Source organism: Drosophila takahashii, chromosome 3R (assembly GCF_030179915.1).
Source record: "Drosophila takahashii strain IR98-3 E-12201 chromosome 3R, DtakHiC1v2, whole genome shotgun sequence".
NCBI lineage: Eukaryota > Metazoa > Arthropoda > Insecta > Diptera > Drosophilidae > Drosophila > Drosophila takahashii.
The window spans coordinates 29,862,654-29,877,325 of NC_091681.1; the positions used below are offsets into that span (position 1 = coordinate 29,862,654).

At 38.2% G+C, this 14,672-nt stretch overlaps 2 protein-coding genes and 1 long non-coding RNA gene across 5 annotated transcripts; 2 read left to right on the plus strand and 1 right to left on the minus strand.

The window, feature by feature from the left end:
* Positions 1–761: 761 nt before the first annotated feature.
* On the minus strand, positions 762–4,145 carry LOC108065226 (spaetzle-processing enzyme). The gene is made up of 8 exons (XM_070216950.1): positions 3,837–4,145; positions 3,048–3,176; positions 2,699–2,854; positions 2,470–2,643; positions 2,256–2,411; positions 2,026–2,199; positions 1,397–1,973; positions 762–1,336 (listed from the first exon to the last, which is right to left on the minus strand). Exons 2-8 carry the CDS (start codon positions 3,145–3,147, stop codon positions 925–927), a joined length of 1,749 nt encoding a protein of 582 aa, XP_070073051.1. The 5' UTR covers positions 3,148–3,176; positions 3,837–4,145; the 3' UTR covers positions 762–924.
* LOC138913382 (uncharacterized) lies at positions 3,135–4,623 on the plus strand. The gene is made up of 3 exons (XR_011419086.1): positions 3,135–3,290; positions 3,844–3,913; positions 4,448–4,623. It is a non-coding gene; the product is annotated as an uncharacterized lncRNA (long non-coding RNA).
* A 1,250-nt stretch (positions 4,624–5,873) lies between these two features.
* LOC108065394 (glutathione-specific gamma-glutamylcyclotransferase 1) lies at positions 5,874–14,669 on the plus strand. Of its 3 annotated transcripts, none has more exons than XM_070216458.1 (5): positions 5,874–6,188; positions 11,824–12,325; positions 13,171–13,206; positions 13,837–13,915; positions 13,979–14,669. In XM_070216458.1, exons 2-5 carry the CDS (start codon positions 12,020–12,022, stop codon positions 14,413–14,415), a joined length of 858 nt encoding a protein of 285 aa, XP_070072559.1. In that variant the 5' UTR covers positions 5,874–6,188; positions 11,824–12,019; the 3' UTR covers positions 14,416–14,669. The 3 variants fall into 3 exon arrangements, 2 of the variants coding, with proteins under 2 accessions (XP_070072559.1, XP_070072561.1); XM_070216460.1 differs by lacking the exon at positions 5,874–6,188 and adding an exon at positions 11,578–11,698; XR_011418965.1 differs by lacking the exon at positions 5,874–6,188 and having other exon boundaries at positions 11,709–12,325; positions 13,979–14,478; positions 14,536–14,669.
* The last annotated feature ends 3 nt before the right edge of the window (positions 14,670–14,672 follow it).

The window sequence follows — 14,672 nt, forward strand, 5'->3', positions numbered from 1 at the left end:
TTGTCTAAGGCAGAAGGACGCCGCCGCTGGCCACGCCCCCCTTTCGGTGAGTTTCCACCGATGATGATGATGATTTTCCGCTCAATGAAAAGCGTGTTTGTGAAAGGCTTATTTCGCTTATAGGCAAATCAAATAAATTCAATTCTACCTGGCCAGCGATTAGTGCGGGGCATAAATTAGCCGTGGCGGAGCTAAACAATTCGTTAATGTGACACTTTTAGTGGAAAGTCCCTCCACACCCAGATTGCCTCGATGGCACCCACTTTTCCATTGAGTTATCGTTATGCCGCCCGAGGAAAACCGAATTGAGCAAAAAAATAAAATAAGAGAGGCCGAAATAAAAATAGTCGAAAAGTTGTGTTTATTTATCGCTGCTCAGGCACAATATATATCTTTGGAAATCACCTTTAAATCTTCCCCAGCGATATTGTAAATCTTTTGTCTTAGGCCCGCGGTTAGCTCGAGCATTTCCCATTTTAATTTTTCCACTTTTTCCTACCCACCTCTCCATTTTATTTTATTTTCTCGCTTTTGTTTTCTCGCCGTGCTTGATGGATGTTTTGTTTTGATTCGGTCTGATGGTATTTTGGTGGCAAAGCCTATTTGTTGTGCCACACGATAATCCCAATTGTAAATCTAATCATTATCGCCTGTCTCGCCATCTTTTTGGATCAAAAATCAGGATCAGGAATCACTGAGCTGCACTTGAAATTTGGATAAGTTTGACATGTTTGGAAAATCATAGCCACAGATAACTAAAACAATTCTAATTTAGAGTCTTTTTAAAAAATGTTTAATTGGGTTAAAGTGTGAAATTAAGTTTTGAGAATTAGACATAAAAAATTCATACAAAATTAAGGATTGTTTTTACAAAGTTAAGATTGTTTTGGGTATCGGAGAATAAAATTTCTTGAAAAGAAAAAATTAGGGATTTAAGTTCGACTGAATCCATTGGAAATATACTCCAGTTTTTGTATAAGCAGCTGGATTATTCTTCTGTCCGCAAGATTTCGCAAGTCCAAAGGAAGTGATGCCTGCCAAAAAAACGAACTCCTTGAAGGTAGACTTAATTTTGTAGGTGGCCATCAGGGGACCTCCAGAGTCGCCTTCGCAGGTGTCCCATACATTCTGTCCACCGGCACAAATTTGTGAATGGATTTTGAATGTTTTCATATGATTTAGACAGAACTGAGTATTTTCCCAAATAGTACTGCGCAATAATACGTGACTGAATGATTCGTTTTCCATTTTTCCCCATCCGGCTATTTCTAATCTTTGGTTCCTTAAGGCAATATGGTCTCTCAAAAGGCATATCGGTTGGATTTCTTTGGTATAGCTGCAATGAGAAGAAATATGGGATCACGGTGGGCAAAAAAATTAAAGTATCATTACACACCGAACTGGTAACTCAAGTCGCAGCAAAGCGATATCGTTGGCGTATGTCCTGCTATCGAAGTTTTCATGGCTAATAACCTTCTGTATGCCCATTTCCAGATGCGGCGGAGCGCACTTCCCATCTGAGCAGTCGCCAAAAGAGTCGATGTCATGTTCTCCCAGGCGAACCCTTTTGAGCTCTTTCGATTTCAATACCGATTTGTTCACACAATGGGCTGCAGTCAGGACGTACCGTTTGTTGATTAACGATCCTCCACAAACGGTAAAGAGAGTCTGACTCGAATATCTTAAAATATTCCTATATAGCAGCATGGCCATCCAGGGGAACTGATTGAGATTCGCTTTTCGACCATTTGCGATTCGGTAGGATCCTTGCGTCTGTCCGCATTGCATTTTAAAACCATCCGGTAGGATGTTACCTGCCTCCGGGCAGCAGATGTAAGTCTGATGGTCGTAATAAGACCGCCTGGCATTGGTTTGGCACAATCTGAGCTTATAACTCGGGTTGTTAGCAATATCATGAATTTGAGGGCAGTTATTAAGGCCTACGCAACTCTCATTGGACTGACAAACCGATACTATTTATAAAGATTTTAATTAGAAGGCTAGCTTAAATTTGGCTATCGTTACCTGGCTTGGGACACTTGACGTAGATCCTTTGGGCTAGCGATCTCTTTGAGTGATCGACATCACATAGTCTGTTTAGTAACATTTCTACATTGGCCTTATTCAGTGTATTTGCCTTAACATGCAAATAGCATGAATTATCCAGCCTGGTGCATTGCTCATTGGATTGTTGATAAGCTAATAGATTTTTAAGTTAGTTTGTACAGGTGTTAGATTTTTTTATATTTACCTACTTTGCTCTGGACAGCAGTAGGACTGACGGCCACATTGCCTTTCTCGTAATATTTGTGGCACGGCGTTTCTAATATCCACGGATTCGATAATAAACTTTAAGGAATGACAGTTTTTTAGGCTGGAACATTTCTCATTTTGTTGACAATTCGGAAATGCTGATAGAGTTAGAACTATTAAACACTATATTACTTTCAATTGTTTTGCGATCGTTACCTGGCTTGGGACACTGGACGTAGATCCTTTGACCTAAGAATCTCTCCGAGTAATCGATATTACAAAGTCTTTTAATTAACATTTCAATATTTGCCCTATTAAGACTATCAGGCGTAACATTCGAAAGGCATGAATTGTCCAGCCTGGTACATTCCATATTGGGGTGTTGAGAAGCTAATAGATTTTAGGATTAGTTTGTACGGGTTTCAGATTTTTTTTGTATATTTACTTTGCTCTGGACAGCAGTAGGAATGTATTCCACATAGTCTTTCTTGTAAACGTTTAAGCCGGATGTTACTAACGTCCTCGGAATCGAGAATAAACTTTAAGGCGTGGCAGTATTTTTGACTGGAACATTTCTCAGTGGCTTGGCAAACTGAAGACCCTGTTAAAAATGTAACTTTGAGTCAAGTGTATTTATTGTATATTTAAATGAAATTTTGGTGTTGCTTGTATGTTAAAGTTTTAAATTCTTTTTAAATTTTAAATTTTTTATGTATAAAAAAATATACCAGTAAAAATATACAGTACATAAAAATGCAATAAAAAATCTTAATTATAAAGGACTTAATTCTTACCTGGTATATAATTGCCATAGCCATTTTTATGTCCATATGAATATGACAGAATACAAACCTGAAGCAGCAGGCATATAAACACTTTGAGCCCTAAGAGCATGTTAATCCGTAGGCGTTGGAAATAAAGTCCTAGAAATTTAATGGCAATTTGTGAAAATATTAGAAAATTAGTTATTTTTTTGACTCACTAAATAATATAATAAAATGTAAAATAACTTAAGCTGGAGTCAAACAAACTGACTGGTATGCAAAAAACAATGTGCACCATGTAGATATTATATTTCAAATATTTTAATCATTCGTGATTTGTCCATCTCGACATTAATACTTTCTTACGCAGGCAACGATATATTTTATTTTATATTTTTTTTTTTTTTTTAAGAGAAGAGCGGAAAACACGAAGTGATCTAATACTTCTTTAACAAGAAATTGAAATGTATTTTTAAATGCCTCTTACTAATAAAATAATTGCGTCATTGGGGGAAAATTTGTTTACAATATTTATATTATTTAATAAAAATATATGTTTTATTTGGGTATGGTTCTACCATTTTCATTTTTCATTAAACATTCTTTGTTCTTTTACACAACAGATAAAGCAACGCAAGAAAGATAACATGTGATATAGTGCGTGATCACAATAAGATTAACGACAAACTATCTTGGAGGAACTATAACACTTGAGTTTATGTTAAATGAACTACAAAAGAGTTTTATCAATTATTTATCGAACGCGCACTACGATTATAATAAAATTGATTTTGGTACTGACACCCATTTTTTACTCACCCGATAGATTTCAACCTTCTGATGAATGGTCCAGTAAAAGTGCTGAGATGACTTCTCTGAAGCGATTGCATGTAAACGCAAATATATACATATGAATGAATATAGGGGTCTTATCGAGTTTTTCCAAACAATTCTTTTGTGTTTATGAAATTGTAAATGTCTCCCAACGAATACTAATTTGTTCACATTTAGGCTTGCTATCACCAAAGTGACTCATTTGTAATTTGTTCAATATTTCTTCACTTTTTTAAGAAATTATTATGCACAACGGTAGGGTTATAAACTTCTTACGCGGTAAAGAACATTTGATGTGATCTTCCTCAAAGTGCTGGAAAAAAGAAACAAGTTTTGGGACGACAGTGGCCTTCATCGAAAGTATCGATATTTTTTTTAGAGCCGTGCTGCCACTGCAATTGTTTTTTAGAGAAGATCATCTGTATTTCTTTTTTCATTCGTAAGATAATAAAATCTTTTAATAATGTATCTCATTTACTTCATCTGCATAGGTAACTGCAACTTGTAATGTTTTTATTTTACTATTATTCTTTCCTTACCTTGACCAGTTTAGCCTCAATTGCCCTTTTTGTGTTTTAATTTGAATATATTTCCAGGTAACAAGATGCGTATGAGTGATATTTAGATATTATTTGATTTTAAGATGGGCGCTCTTACCAAACAATGGCGGCTAGATGGCGTATTTGGGCTCAAAAGATGGCGTGTAGTGCGGACTTTTTACAGTTATCTGGCAACTCCGGCATCTTTTCCAAAGTATCTGGCAAGGTGCATTTAAAAACTCAAAATAACAAATATGGTAAAATATAAAAATAAACAATTATTTAGGATGAGTGAAATAGTTTTGACAATACTAATTTGGCTGTTGAAGCCCAATATTGTGAATTGGTAGAAAATACCAGACATTTTTATTATTTTTATTTTTAGGAAAGTTATTTGTATTAGCTGGCATTCTATTTTCGTATTTCAGAAACTCCTCATCAGTCTAAAAATTTCGCCTAGCTCAACAATATTTATCTGACGCAATTTCATTAAAGTTTGATGCAGACGCTTATCAGTTGTGTAGGTGTTTATTTTTACCAAGGTAATATCTAAACTGAAGGTTGAGGCAGTATTTTGTCATCCATCAGCAACCGGCGAATCGAACATGCGGCACATCACTTTCCAATTAAGACAATTAAGATGCGGTAAAGTGTCTGTCAATTATCTGCTTTTTTCGTTCTAAGCTCACAAATTGCACCTGTTGCCAGGTGGCAACTGAGGTTGTTGCTTTTGCATTTTCTGCTTTCCATTCATAAAATCGCGTTGCATGCGGCAACAGTGCGTATGAATTACGTCAGCCAATGAATGTATGGTGAGAAAGAGAGAGTTGGAGAGATGGGGAGTGGGAGAAGGAAAGATGGAGAGATGCGTCACTCTCCGTGCGCAGAGAGCGTTTGCAATGGGAGAGATGGAGAGAGAGAGAGAGAAGCAGCATCAAAGTCCTTGGAGCTTTGATATCAAAAGTACACTGGAAAAAAGTACGAATTCGAACTCTCTGTAATATATAAAAGGATTTATTTAATTCCTTTAGTTCCAAAAACTAAGATTCATTTACAAATATTTCCAAGCAACTTTTAATTACTTACAAATGCAGATTTAACAAGCGAAGATGAATAAAAACAAGATTGACAAATTTAATTAAATATAATAATAATTAAAAAATTGTTCAGTGTAGTTTCAATGTCCTTTGTGTCCATGCAAAACCTGTTTTAAATACTCACTCTCTTGTAACACAAATACCTAAATGAGAATATATACATACATACCTATGAACGACGGTACATTATAAGCCGGTACAGGTTTTGTAATGAAATCCATCATATTTTTACCGTTTATGTTCGCTCAGCGAAATTCGCTGAAGAAGAGACTGCCGAGGGAGGTGGGGATGGGCGGAGAGCGGGGACATGGGAGATGGGAGCTGGGAGCGTTATTTGAGAGCGGAAAAACGGCACAATTCCCGCATTTACATTGAAGCAGTCGGTGGAGACGGTCGCCCTGCTCCATCAGTCAGCGAGAAAGAGACACAAAGATATAGAGTGTAAGGGCGATTGTGTGCGTCGGAGTTATTGTTATTGTTTCCATTACAAGGCGTGCGAAGAGTGCGAAATGTTATTGTTGCTATTGCCGCGCAGAGTGTCGCAACGGAATAGAAAAGGCTGATACAAAACGGAATACGAATCGAGTAAACAAATGTCGAGTGTAGTGCAAAAGTTGAACGGAAATTGATAAGCGAGAAATAAACGATAAACGATCGTAATTGCTACCGTTTTACCTGTGAAAGCGGCATCAAATGGACAGGTGGGTAATTGTGCATCAAATTGTTGCATGTGGAGAGATCGTTCATATAATATACACAGGTACATATATGCTCATATGTGTGTCAGTGTGCCAAGTTGAGAGCTTTCAGTGTCAACACGTGCATTCACATACATGTATGTACACACAGTCTTATTTACCTTGCTGTCGACTTACAACACTTTGTTGTTGCAATTACTCTGGCTTATCATTGTGTCCCCGTCCCTGTGTGCGTGTGTCTTTGTTTCTTCCGCGCAAGCTCTCCCTCTCCGTTATCTTTCGCCCCCACATTCTCTCTCCGCTCTCGCTTTTTTAATACACAGAACTTTTAATTCAAAACAGATTTGAATTTATTTTCGCTTTTGTTTACTTTGTATACTGCGTTCTCGTAGGTATTTTCAATAGTTTAATTTATTGCCCAGTCACTGTACATGCAAACCGTCGATGCAATTTGCCAGACCCTGAAAATAGTGCAAGTGCATTAAGAAATCACTGAAAATGTCGAATTCCTATATAAGTAAATAGTATGTGGCAGATTAAACATATGTGAATTCTAAAATAACACATGCCTTATAGTGAAAACTTAAATTATTAAATAACCAACAGATTAATATAGTAATTTTTTCTGATGTCACTGAATTGTACATTTCTTTGTTTTTTGTTGGCTTTAAGATAGAGTTCTTTGTTTTTAAATTTTTTATTATAATACTAAAACGCAATTTTTATTTGCATGAGTAATGAAAACAAGCAAAATGAATTTAATGGTTAAACAAAACGACAATTCATGAGGTTTTTGAAAAATAGAATCTTTTTGTAAACAAAAGAATTTTTCACTCGGACCTCAATCATTTTTCTAGTTTAATGACTGCATTGGTTGTTTTTCCATTTGTAGTGTTTCAATTGAAGACCTCTTTGCGATTTCTATTACTATTAAATAAGTTAAAGGCTACCAACTCCCTTTTCTCTTAAATGATAAAAATTCATGTTTTAAGCTTCAAAGAGCATCTTTATTACTGACTTTTCCATTACGTTTCCAGCTTCTTTGTTACAATGTGACATTCCCAAGGTCAACCGACTTACATACCTTATGAGTGACAGTATAGGCTTCAACTACTGTTGTAATAATTTGAGAATAGTAATTAACCCTATCAGCAAGTCAGTTCGAGTCTCATTTTTTGGCACGTGCCATTCCACAATTTGAAATGTGAGCCCAAATGTAGATAGTGTTATTTATTGCAGAATTATTTAAATTTTACGGCCACATTCGCTGACTGTTATTGTTTTTGCTACGGCATTTAACCCATTTAAATTAATATACCCTTCAGGGCTTTTAGACCAAATTAACTTAATCTACAAGTTAATTTATGGTAATTTTAAAATTTAAAATATTGCCATAAAAAGTAAATACAATACCAGTTTGCCGTATAACCCAAATATTTTGTACAAACAGAGAATAGTCCCAACCAAACATTTACCTTTCCATTTAAGAGTAAACTTCCTGTAAGAGTGTGCTTCTTTCGGCTAAATAAATCTTTAAGTGCAAGCAGCAAACATCATTAAAGTTAAATATAAGTTTTGGGGTTAATAATAGTCTGTGGTTTCGAATAAACAAGCGGGTCGAGCGTCAGAAAAGTCGGCGAATAAGAGAGCCACACGTGTGTGCCAACTAAGCCAAAAGAAACGAATACTAAAAATGCGCAAAAGACAATATTCGGGGGTTGCTTGGACTCGGTATCTACATATATATTTAGTGCTTTATATAGCGAAAAATTAGGCCAGATGTGTTAATTGATATATGTGTGTAGAACTGTGTGCATCTGGCGAAACCTAAAAGTTGTTTACCTTTTAACCGGACTGTCTGGCGAATTCTTTTATCTGCCGGTTGGCTGTAGTTCACACATCTTATCTTTTCTTTCCTTTCGAGGGGGTACAACAAATGCAAACCCTAATCAGACGCCTTTCGTCTCCAAGACCCAGTCGAAATGAACTCTTATCAGTTGAGCAAAATTATATAGCGATAGCGACGGGCAACGCGCGACTGTAAATTACATACTCGACTTTTGTCGGTCTGCTCGGCGGTGGTTATTTAACAATAATATTTGGTCTAGGCCGATCGAACATGCCCTCGTCGAATAATCTTGATAATGTTGAAGAGGAGAAAGGCAACAGAAGTAGAGTTATTAGCCACGTATTCTGCACAATAAAATAAAATATATTTTTAATTGTTTAATTAGAAGTGGTAAGGCAATTAGAACGCTTTATTATTTTATTCTGAAGTGCCAGTGTAAATCTTAAAAAATTAATTGTATTAAGTTTAAAAATAAAAAACACTTCAGAGTCTTGTGTGATTAATTTGATTACAAAGGAGCATGTTTTAAATTATTTACTATATAGAGGTAGGCAAATAGGAAGCCAAAGTATTTAAGATGACCACATTGTTCATCTGTCAATGAATTTCACTTATTTGGTGGAAAGATAAAAACACATTTGATTTTATTGTGTCAAATCAGCAGCACTTAAGAAAAGCAATTAATATTGTTACGATTATACTTTTTAGGGGCGTGTTATTGTATAACATACGCTTTATATGTGGTACTTTTTGAATAGGGCCGGACTATTAAGACATTTAGATCACCTAATTCAAGCCATTTAACACTCTGTCAATCTCAATTGTGATCGTTCGCCGAGCGATGAAAGTTAAATGAGAGAATCGCAAACGAGATAAGCCAGACAGAAATTTAGACAGCTGCACGTAAATCCCCCACCCGAAAAAGCGAAGCCCTGATCCAAATGCCTGTTTTGCCCATCTGGGTGGAGTATTCGTGTCTGTGGGTTCGTGTGCTTTGTTGATTTCGACGAATTTCAGTCACCAGCCACCAAGATACACTTTTATGCCCTCCTAAAAAACGTCCACTCGTGTGCCATGTACATGTGATATCAATGGGCTTAAGGCTTTTTGTTGTGTGTACATAGAAAACGGAGCACAGAATTTTTGTGTGTTCTGCGCCTGTTACCCAAGCACAAAAACAAGTTGATTTGCCCATAGAGCCCTCTAGTCTAGAGTCAAACACACACACACTCTGCCCCCAAAAAAAAAAAACAAGCAACCGATAAAAACTATAGATTGCTATATAAACAATTTTGAGAAAAATTGGCTAACCTTGAACTGTTGGCAAAAAACTTTCACAATGAAAAAAGTTCAGTATCAAGGACCCAGAAATGTGTAGCGAGTCGACTTCGGAGCGTTTTTCATTTGGCAAACGAGCAGTGGCCAACGCTGCGTATACGTAACCAAGTTGTATGGCAAAAGAAAACTCGTATGTGAATGTGTGTGTGTTTTTGCTTTTGAGGATGTGGGGTGTCGTAAACACACACACACACCGGATTATCCAAATGTGCGTGCGGATGTGCGTTTAAGGTTTTTGAACTTGTTTTCGGTAATTTTCCACCATCCAGCCTGTTTTTGGGTCAATTTATTTATGCTAAAATATCGAAACCCAAAGAAGAAGAGCAAAAGATTAAAAATACACAAGCGAAAATAAAAATCCAGCAAAAACAAAAAAAGACTGGTATTTAGAAACAGCGTATGAAAACAGAAAGCTCACAAATACTCAGAAATTCCCTCGGCATTTCGGGAAGGCGGCAATCAAAACAAAGTGTGCGAAATGTTTAAGTTTATTCATATAAGCATGTGTGAGTATAAGTGCTACACGCGAAATAAAATAGCTAAAAATACAAACAAATATGCACACGAGGGTACATACATTTTTAAGCTTATATATCGAGCATGCCTCGTTAATGGGACCCATCACGATACGATGGTGTGGCAGCCGGGCATCTACACATGAAAAAATGGTCTTAAAATATCAGCAACAACTTAAAAGAAATAAATTAAAAATTTCTTTTTCATCAACATCTTTGGCTATTTATAGCTATTTTTATTTTATCAAAGAAAATTAATAATGTGATTTCCCTACATATCCATTTATATATTTTTAAGCTGTCTACAATTTGACATACATTTCGATTTTTTGTTGTGTATACTGGTACAAGCATAAACAACAAGTATACGTACAGTCAGCCATTTCAAATTATGTATTTGGTCATGGGCAGCAGCGTAGTTAGCACGGCGAAAAGATCGGTCACACATATTTAATATAGCGCTACCCTGCTTTCCTTTCCCCTCTTTGAACTTGCGAAAGTAAAACTTAAATGAGATTTGCTTTTCGCATGGTGAATTATTAATACTCTCCAAGTTAGTCAGTGGTGGAAGTGCACTCGAAATATTAATAAACCAAATTAATTTTTAAGCAGATAGCTCAGAAAATTAAATAAGACATCTGATAAACTTATCTAAAACATAAGCATTTCTCAAATATTTTTCAAAGAGTAACCAGCCTAGTGCAAAGACATAAAAATGTATAAATAAATACAGATAAATATTCTTGGCGATAATATCATAAAGAGCAGTTCAACTTAGACTTTGAACAAAAGGGAAAAGCTGCAATATTATTAACAATATTTCTAAATAAGAAGTGATCTTCATTTTCCATGGAAACAAACCTAATATGACTATAAATCAAGTCACAATCTTATCAAAAAGAGTCGTAGGTTGCTATTGACTTTGATCTAATCACTGTAATAGTTACAATTAGTTTCTATATCAGTGGTCTGTTACTAAGCAAAAATGATTTATTCTTTGGAATCAGGAAAATCCAGGGAAAACAATAATAATAAGCATCATAACAATAAATATCAGCTGAAGTGATTTGTTTTGCAATCTTTTTTCTGTGTCTGGCTTGTTATATTAATAAATATTAAGCCGACAAGGATCTTTATGGTCCATGATTGGCAATTTCCAAAATCATTTCTTAATTTGAGGCATTTATATATTTATAATTATTAAATGCCCGAATTTATGGCTGATCCTTCAGTTCAAGGGGTTTTTTCATCACGCAGCTTTTTTCCAGCTTGGTCATTATATGATCGGTTATTATTTAGCGTTTATAAGGTATATAAATATATGGCTTTATTTAATTGTTGGATTATTTATGGACGTGTTTGGGCAGCAAGTCACCTTTACCTTAATACGAGGCCCCAAGATTTTGCCATAATTCTCGGTTGATAGTGAAACTAGACTGAGAAAGCAAGAGAGTGAGAGGGAGAGAGAGAGAGCTTTGGCGAGCGGCAATTTAAATACTTGTTCGCCACATTCAAACCTATAGATAAGTCTTGAGAGTCGTCAGACAGAGCGTCATAAATATTTATTTTACATTTTTATTTTTTACTTTTCGCCGCTCTGTGTTAGTCTTCCTCTTCGCGAACGTCGGGGCGTTGGAAATGTTTTCGGTTTTCGCGCTGGGTGGTTTAGTTCCCGACCGCTCGCGGAACTATTTGGTCGCAGTCGGCGCGAAAAGTCTCACCAGCAAAAAAAAAAAAATACAATCAACACAAAAAATATAGAAAAATTTTACCCTCCACATCACTCAGCACCCGACTTTAACCACCTACAAGTAAGCCGGGGATTAGGTTTCGGTTGGAAAAAAAAATTATTTCTAGGGCTTACCACCTTTAGTAGTAGATAGTTAACCAAAATTTCGAGTTTTATGTAACATCACTCTGCTCTGGCCATCCACAGAATCTCAAGTGCATTCGGAGCCATCGGAGGCCGGCGAGCAATGTAACACTAGGAGCCGGAGCCTACAGCCACCAGAATGTCCAGATAGCAGCCCCAGCAGGATCCCCAGTCCCGATCTCAACCAGGAGCAGCAGTCAGATCACATCGAAATCCCGGGAAATTCAAGGATATTTAAGGAATCTTCTGGGCAAAGAACATGGCTCACTTCAGTGGTCATCGCCAGTCGGCGGAGGTGCCGGCCCATTTCAAAAATCTCTTCACCAACGGCCAGTTGGGAGCAGCGGAGGAGAACAACAACAACAACGACCAGAACGAGCAGGAGAATCGTCCCAATAACAATAACAACGAGGGTCCTTCGGATCCCGCCTGCTGGGTCTTTGGATACGGATCCCTGTGCTGGCATCCCGGCTTCACCTACACCAAGTGCATTACGGGCTATATCCGGGGATATGTCCGCCGATTTTGGCAGGGCAACGTCACCCACCGCGGCTGTGAAGAAAAGGTGAGTGGGATTACCCAAATCCGAGTCTTAGACAGGTCTGTTAGCCAGCTTTCACGTGTGTTTACCTAGTGGCTAACTAACATTAGCGATCTGGTAATTATTTTATTACCCCTGCTGTTTGTTTTCGTCTGTGCACAGTGAAAAGTAAACGTCGCAAGTTGCCAGTTTTTAATGTGAGCGCAAAAGTGATCAGGCACGCGTTATCTATTCGTCGGGCGTTATCAGTTGTGTTGGGCTAATGGCAAACAACAAGTGAAATTAGCATTTGCCAACGTCTAGAGCGGCTGCCAATTAAGATACAGATTGCGTTTCAATTAACATAAGTGATTTGCTTGCTAAACAAGTCAGGACAAGCCCCTTGGAATAGATATCAATTCGATTAGGCGTTTAAAGGTGTCGGGGAACCAGTTTGGGATCGGAATTTGTTGATTTTTGAATATTTAGAGGGACATATCACCAGTTTTTGTCCCATTTTTGGAACCCAATTGAGGTCATAGGTATGGCGGCATTTTAAAAATAAAATAGTACCAGTTGGTAAAAAATATAATTAAATATATAATAGTTCGTTGAAACAATTTTAAATTCCCCACTTTCTTATATTCCCTGCAATCTGTGCTTCTGTTGCGATCACGACAAAAGTCAGCAATTTCGAAATAAGTCAAGGTCCATATATAACCCCCAGTTATATGTGTAAATGTCGTAAATAAAGCAAATATACAGAAGGTAAACAAACAGCGAGCTGTGAGCTAGCCCTCAGTCTTTGTGGGAGCGATATAAATACATAAGCCCCACGATTGTATAAAATACTCCCCAGTGCTAATGTGTACTTTCATTCTTTGTTACAGCCTGGACGTGTTGCAACGCTCGTTGAGGACAAAGAGGTGAGTAAAGTATATAGAATATGATTTATAAGTCCCCCCACCCAGTGTAAAAAAGTGATTGCGCCGTCCGAATTTCTCAATGTAAGCCCCATTCTGTGTAGGCGGTTTCTCGCCGAGTGAATTAACGCCCGGCGAGTCCTACCAACTCGTCCATATCTAAGGTTATCTCTGGCAGATTTCCGCAGACAACCCGGCGCAAAGATTCGGGATCCTTTCGGAACACTCTTCATCGTACGCCGGGCGAAATTCCGCGGAATATAGGCGAATGCAACACCACATGTTGCACTTTTTACACCTTGATACTTTCTATCCTAGGCCCGGGGACTTTCGCCCAGGGCATAATCAGTAGAGTTACCAGGAACTCGTTTTGTGACCCCGAGAGACAAGCATGAAAAACTCAAAGCGGCAATACTGTCGTCGCTAGCAGCGCTATTTATACGTGCTGCCGGCCGAAAAACGAGTTGGGAATCATAAGCGAGCGACCGTGCGCGATAAGAATAGCACAATCCCTGATCCGAAATACACGGGTTCAAACCCCGCGCGGGACGACTACTAAAAAATATTTTTAGATTTATGCTAGCCACCTGTTTTATATTTATTTTTTAATATATTCCCCACTTCTGATTGCAGGGAATCACTTGGGGCTGCGCCTATAGAATAACAGGGAGCACGGCACTGGATTATCTCAAGCAGCGCGAGTGCACATTGGGTAAGTGAATCAATGAAAAAGTGATCCCATGATTAGAGCTAACCCGTAATAATCCCAAAACAGGTGGCTATGCAACGATTGATACCAAGTTCTTCCCGCGCGTCGCCTCCCAGGACACGCCCTTTAGCGGCGAGGCAGTCGAGGTGCTAGTCTATGTGGCCACGCCGGAGAATATCCATTGGCTAGGCGATGATCCGGTGGAGGAGATTGCCCAGCAGATCGTTTCCTGCCGCGGTCCCAGCGGCCACAATGCCGAGTACCTTCTCCGCCTGGCGCTATTCATGCACGAGGAGATTCCCGGCGTTCGCGACGACCACCTGTTCGAGCTGGAGCGCCTGGTCCTCGAGGAGCTGTACCGCCGCCAAATATCTCTGTCGTCTGTGATGGGCCGCAATCCGGATAGGATACGGCGCGATTCGCACGAGGACATCCGCCGCCCGCCATCCTTCGAGTTCACCTCCCGTGTGCCTGATACCAAGCTGCGCTGCCTGAACATTTGATTGCGGGCCACGTTTATTGCTACAGCAAATTCCAAATTATTGATCGACATTTTAGCTTGTTAGGTAACGCAGAGTCTATCGCCAAATTCGACGTATTCTTTAAATTGTAAATAATCCTAGGCCTAAACGTAAGCAGCAACTCCTCGATAAGTGATCTGATTTAGCCAATAAGCTAGGATTAAGGCCAGTCTGTAAGCACAAACAACTTTTTACACGCAAAACTGTCAGGGAGTTAAATTAAACTGAAAACAAATCGA

What these genes read in the sequence shown, in the direction of transcription:
- LOC108065226 (XM_070216950.1), bottom strand. Translation starts at nt 3,147, where the DNA reads ATGCTCTTAGGGCTCAAAGTGTTTATATGCCTGCTGCTTCAGGTTTGT. An exon ending in CTACTGCTGTCCAGAGCAAA is followed by an intron (nt 2,644 to 2,698) that starts GTAAATATACAA and finishes AAAATCTATTAG; the next exon opens with CTTCTCAACACCCCAATATG. An exon ending in CGACTTGAGTTACCAGTTCG is followed by an intron (nt 1,337 to 1,396) that starts GTGTGTAATGAT and finishes TTCTCATTGCAG; the next exon opens with CTATACCAAAGAAATCCAAC.
- LOC108065394 (XM_070216458.1), top strand. Translation starts at nt 12,020, where the DNA reads ATGGCTCACTTCAGTGGTCATCGCCAGTCGGCGGAGGTGCCGGCCCAT. An exon ending in CGCTCGTTGAGGACAAAGAG is followed by an intron (nt 13,207 to 13,836) that starts GTGAGTAAAGTA and finishes TTCTGATTGCAG; the next exon opens with GGAATCACTTGGGGCTGCGC. An exon ending in GCAGCGCGAGTGCACATTGG is followed by an intron (nt 13,916 to 13,978) that starts GTAAGTGAATCA and finishes ATCCCAAAACAG; the next exon opens with GTGGCTATGCAACGATTGAT.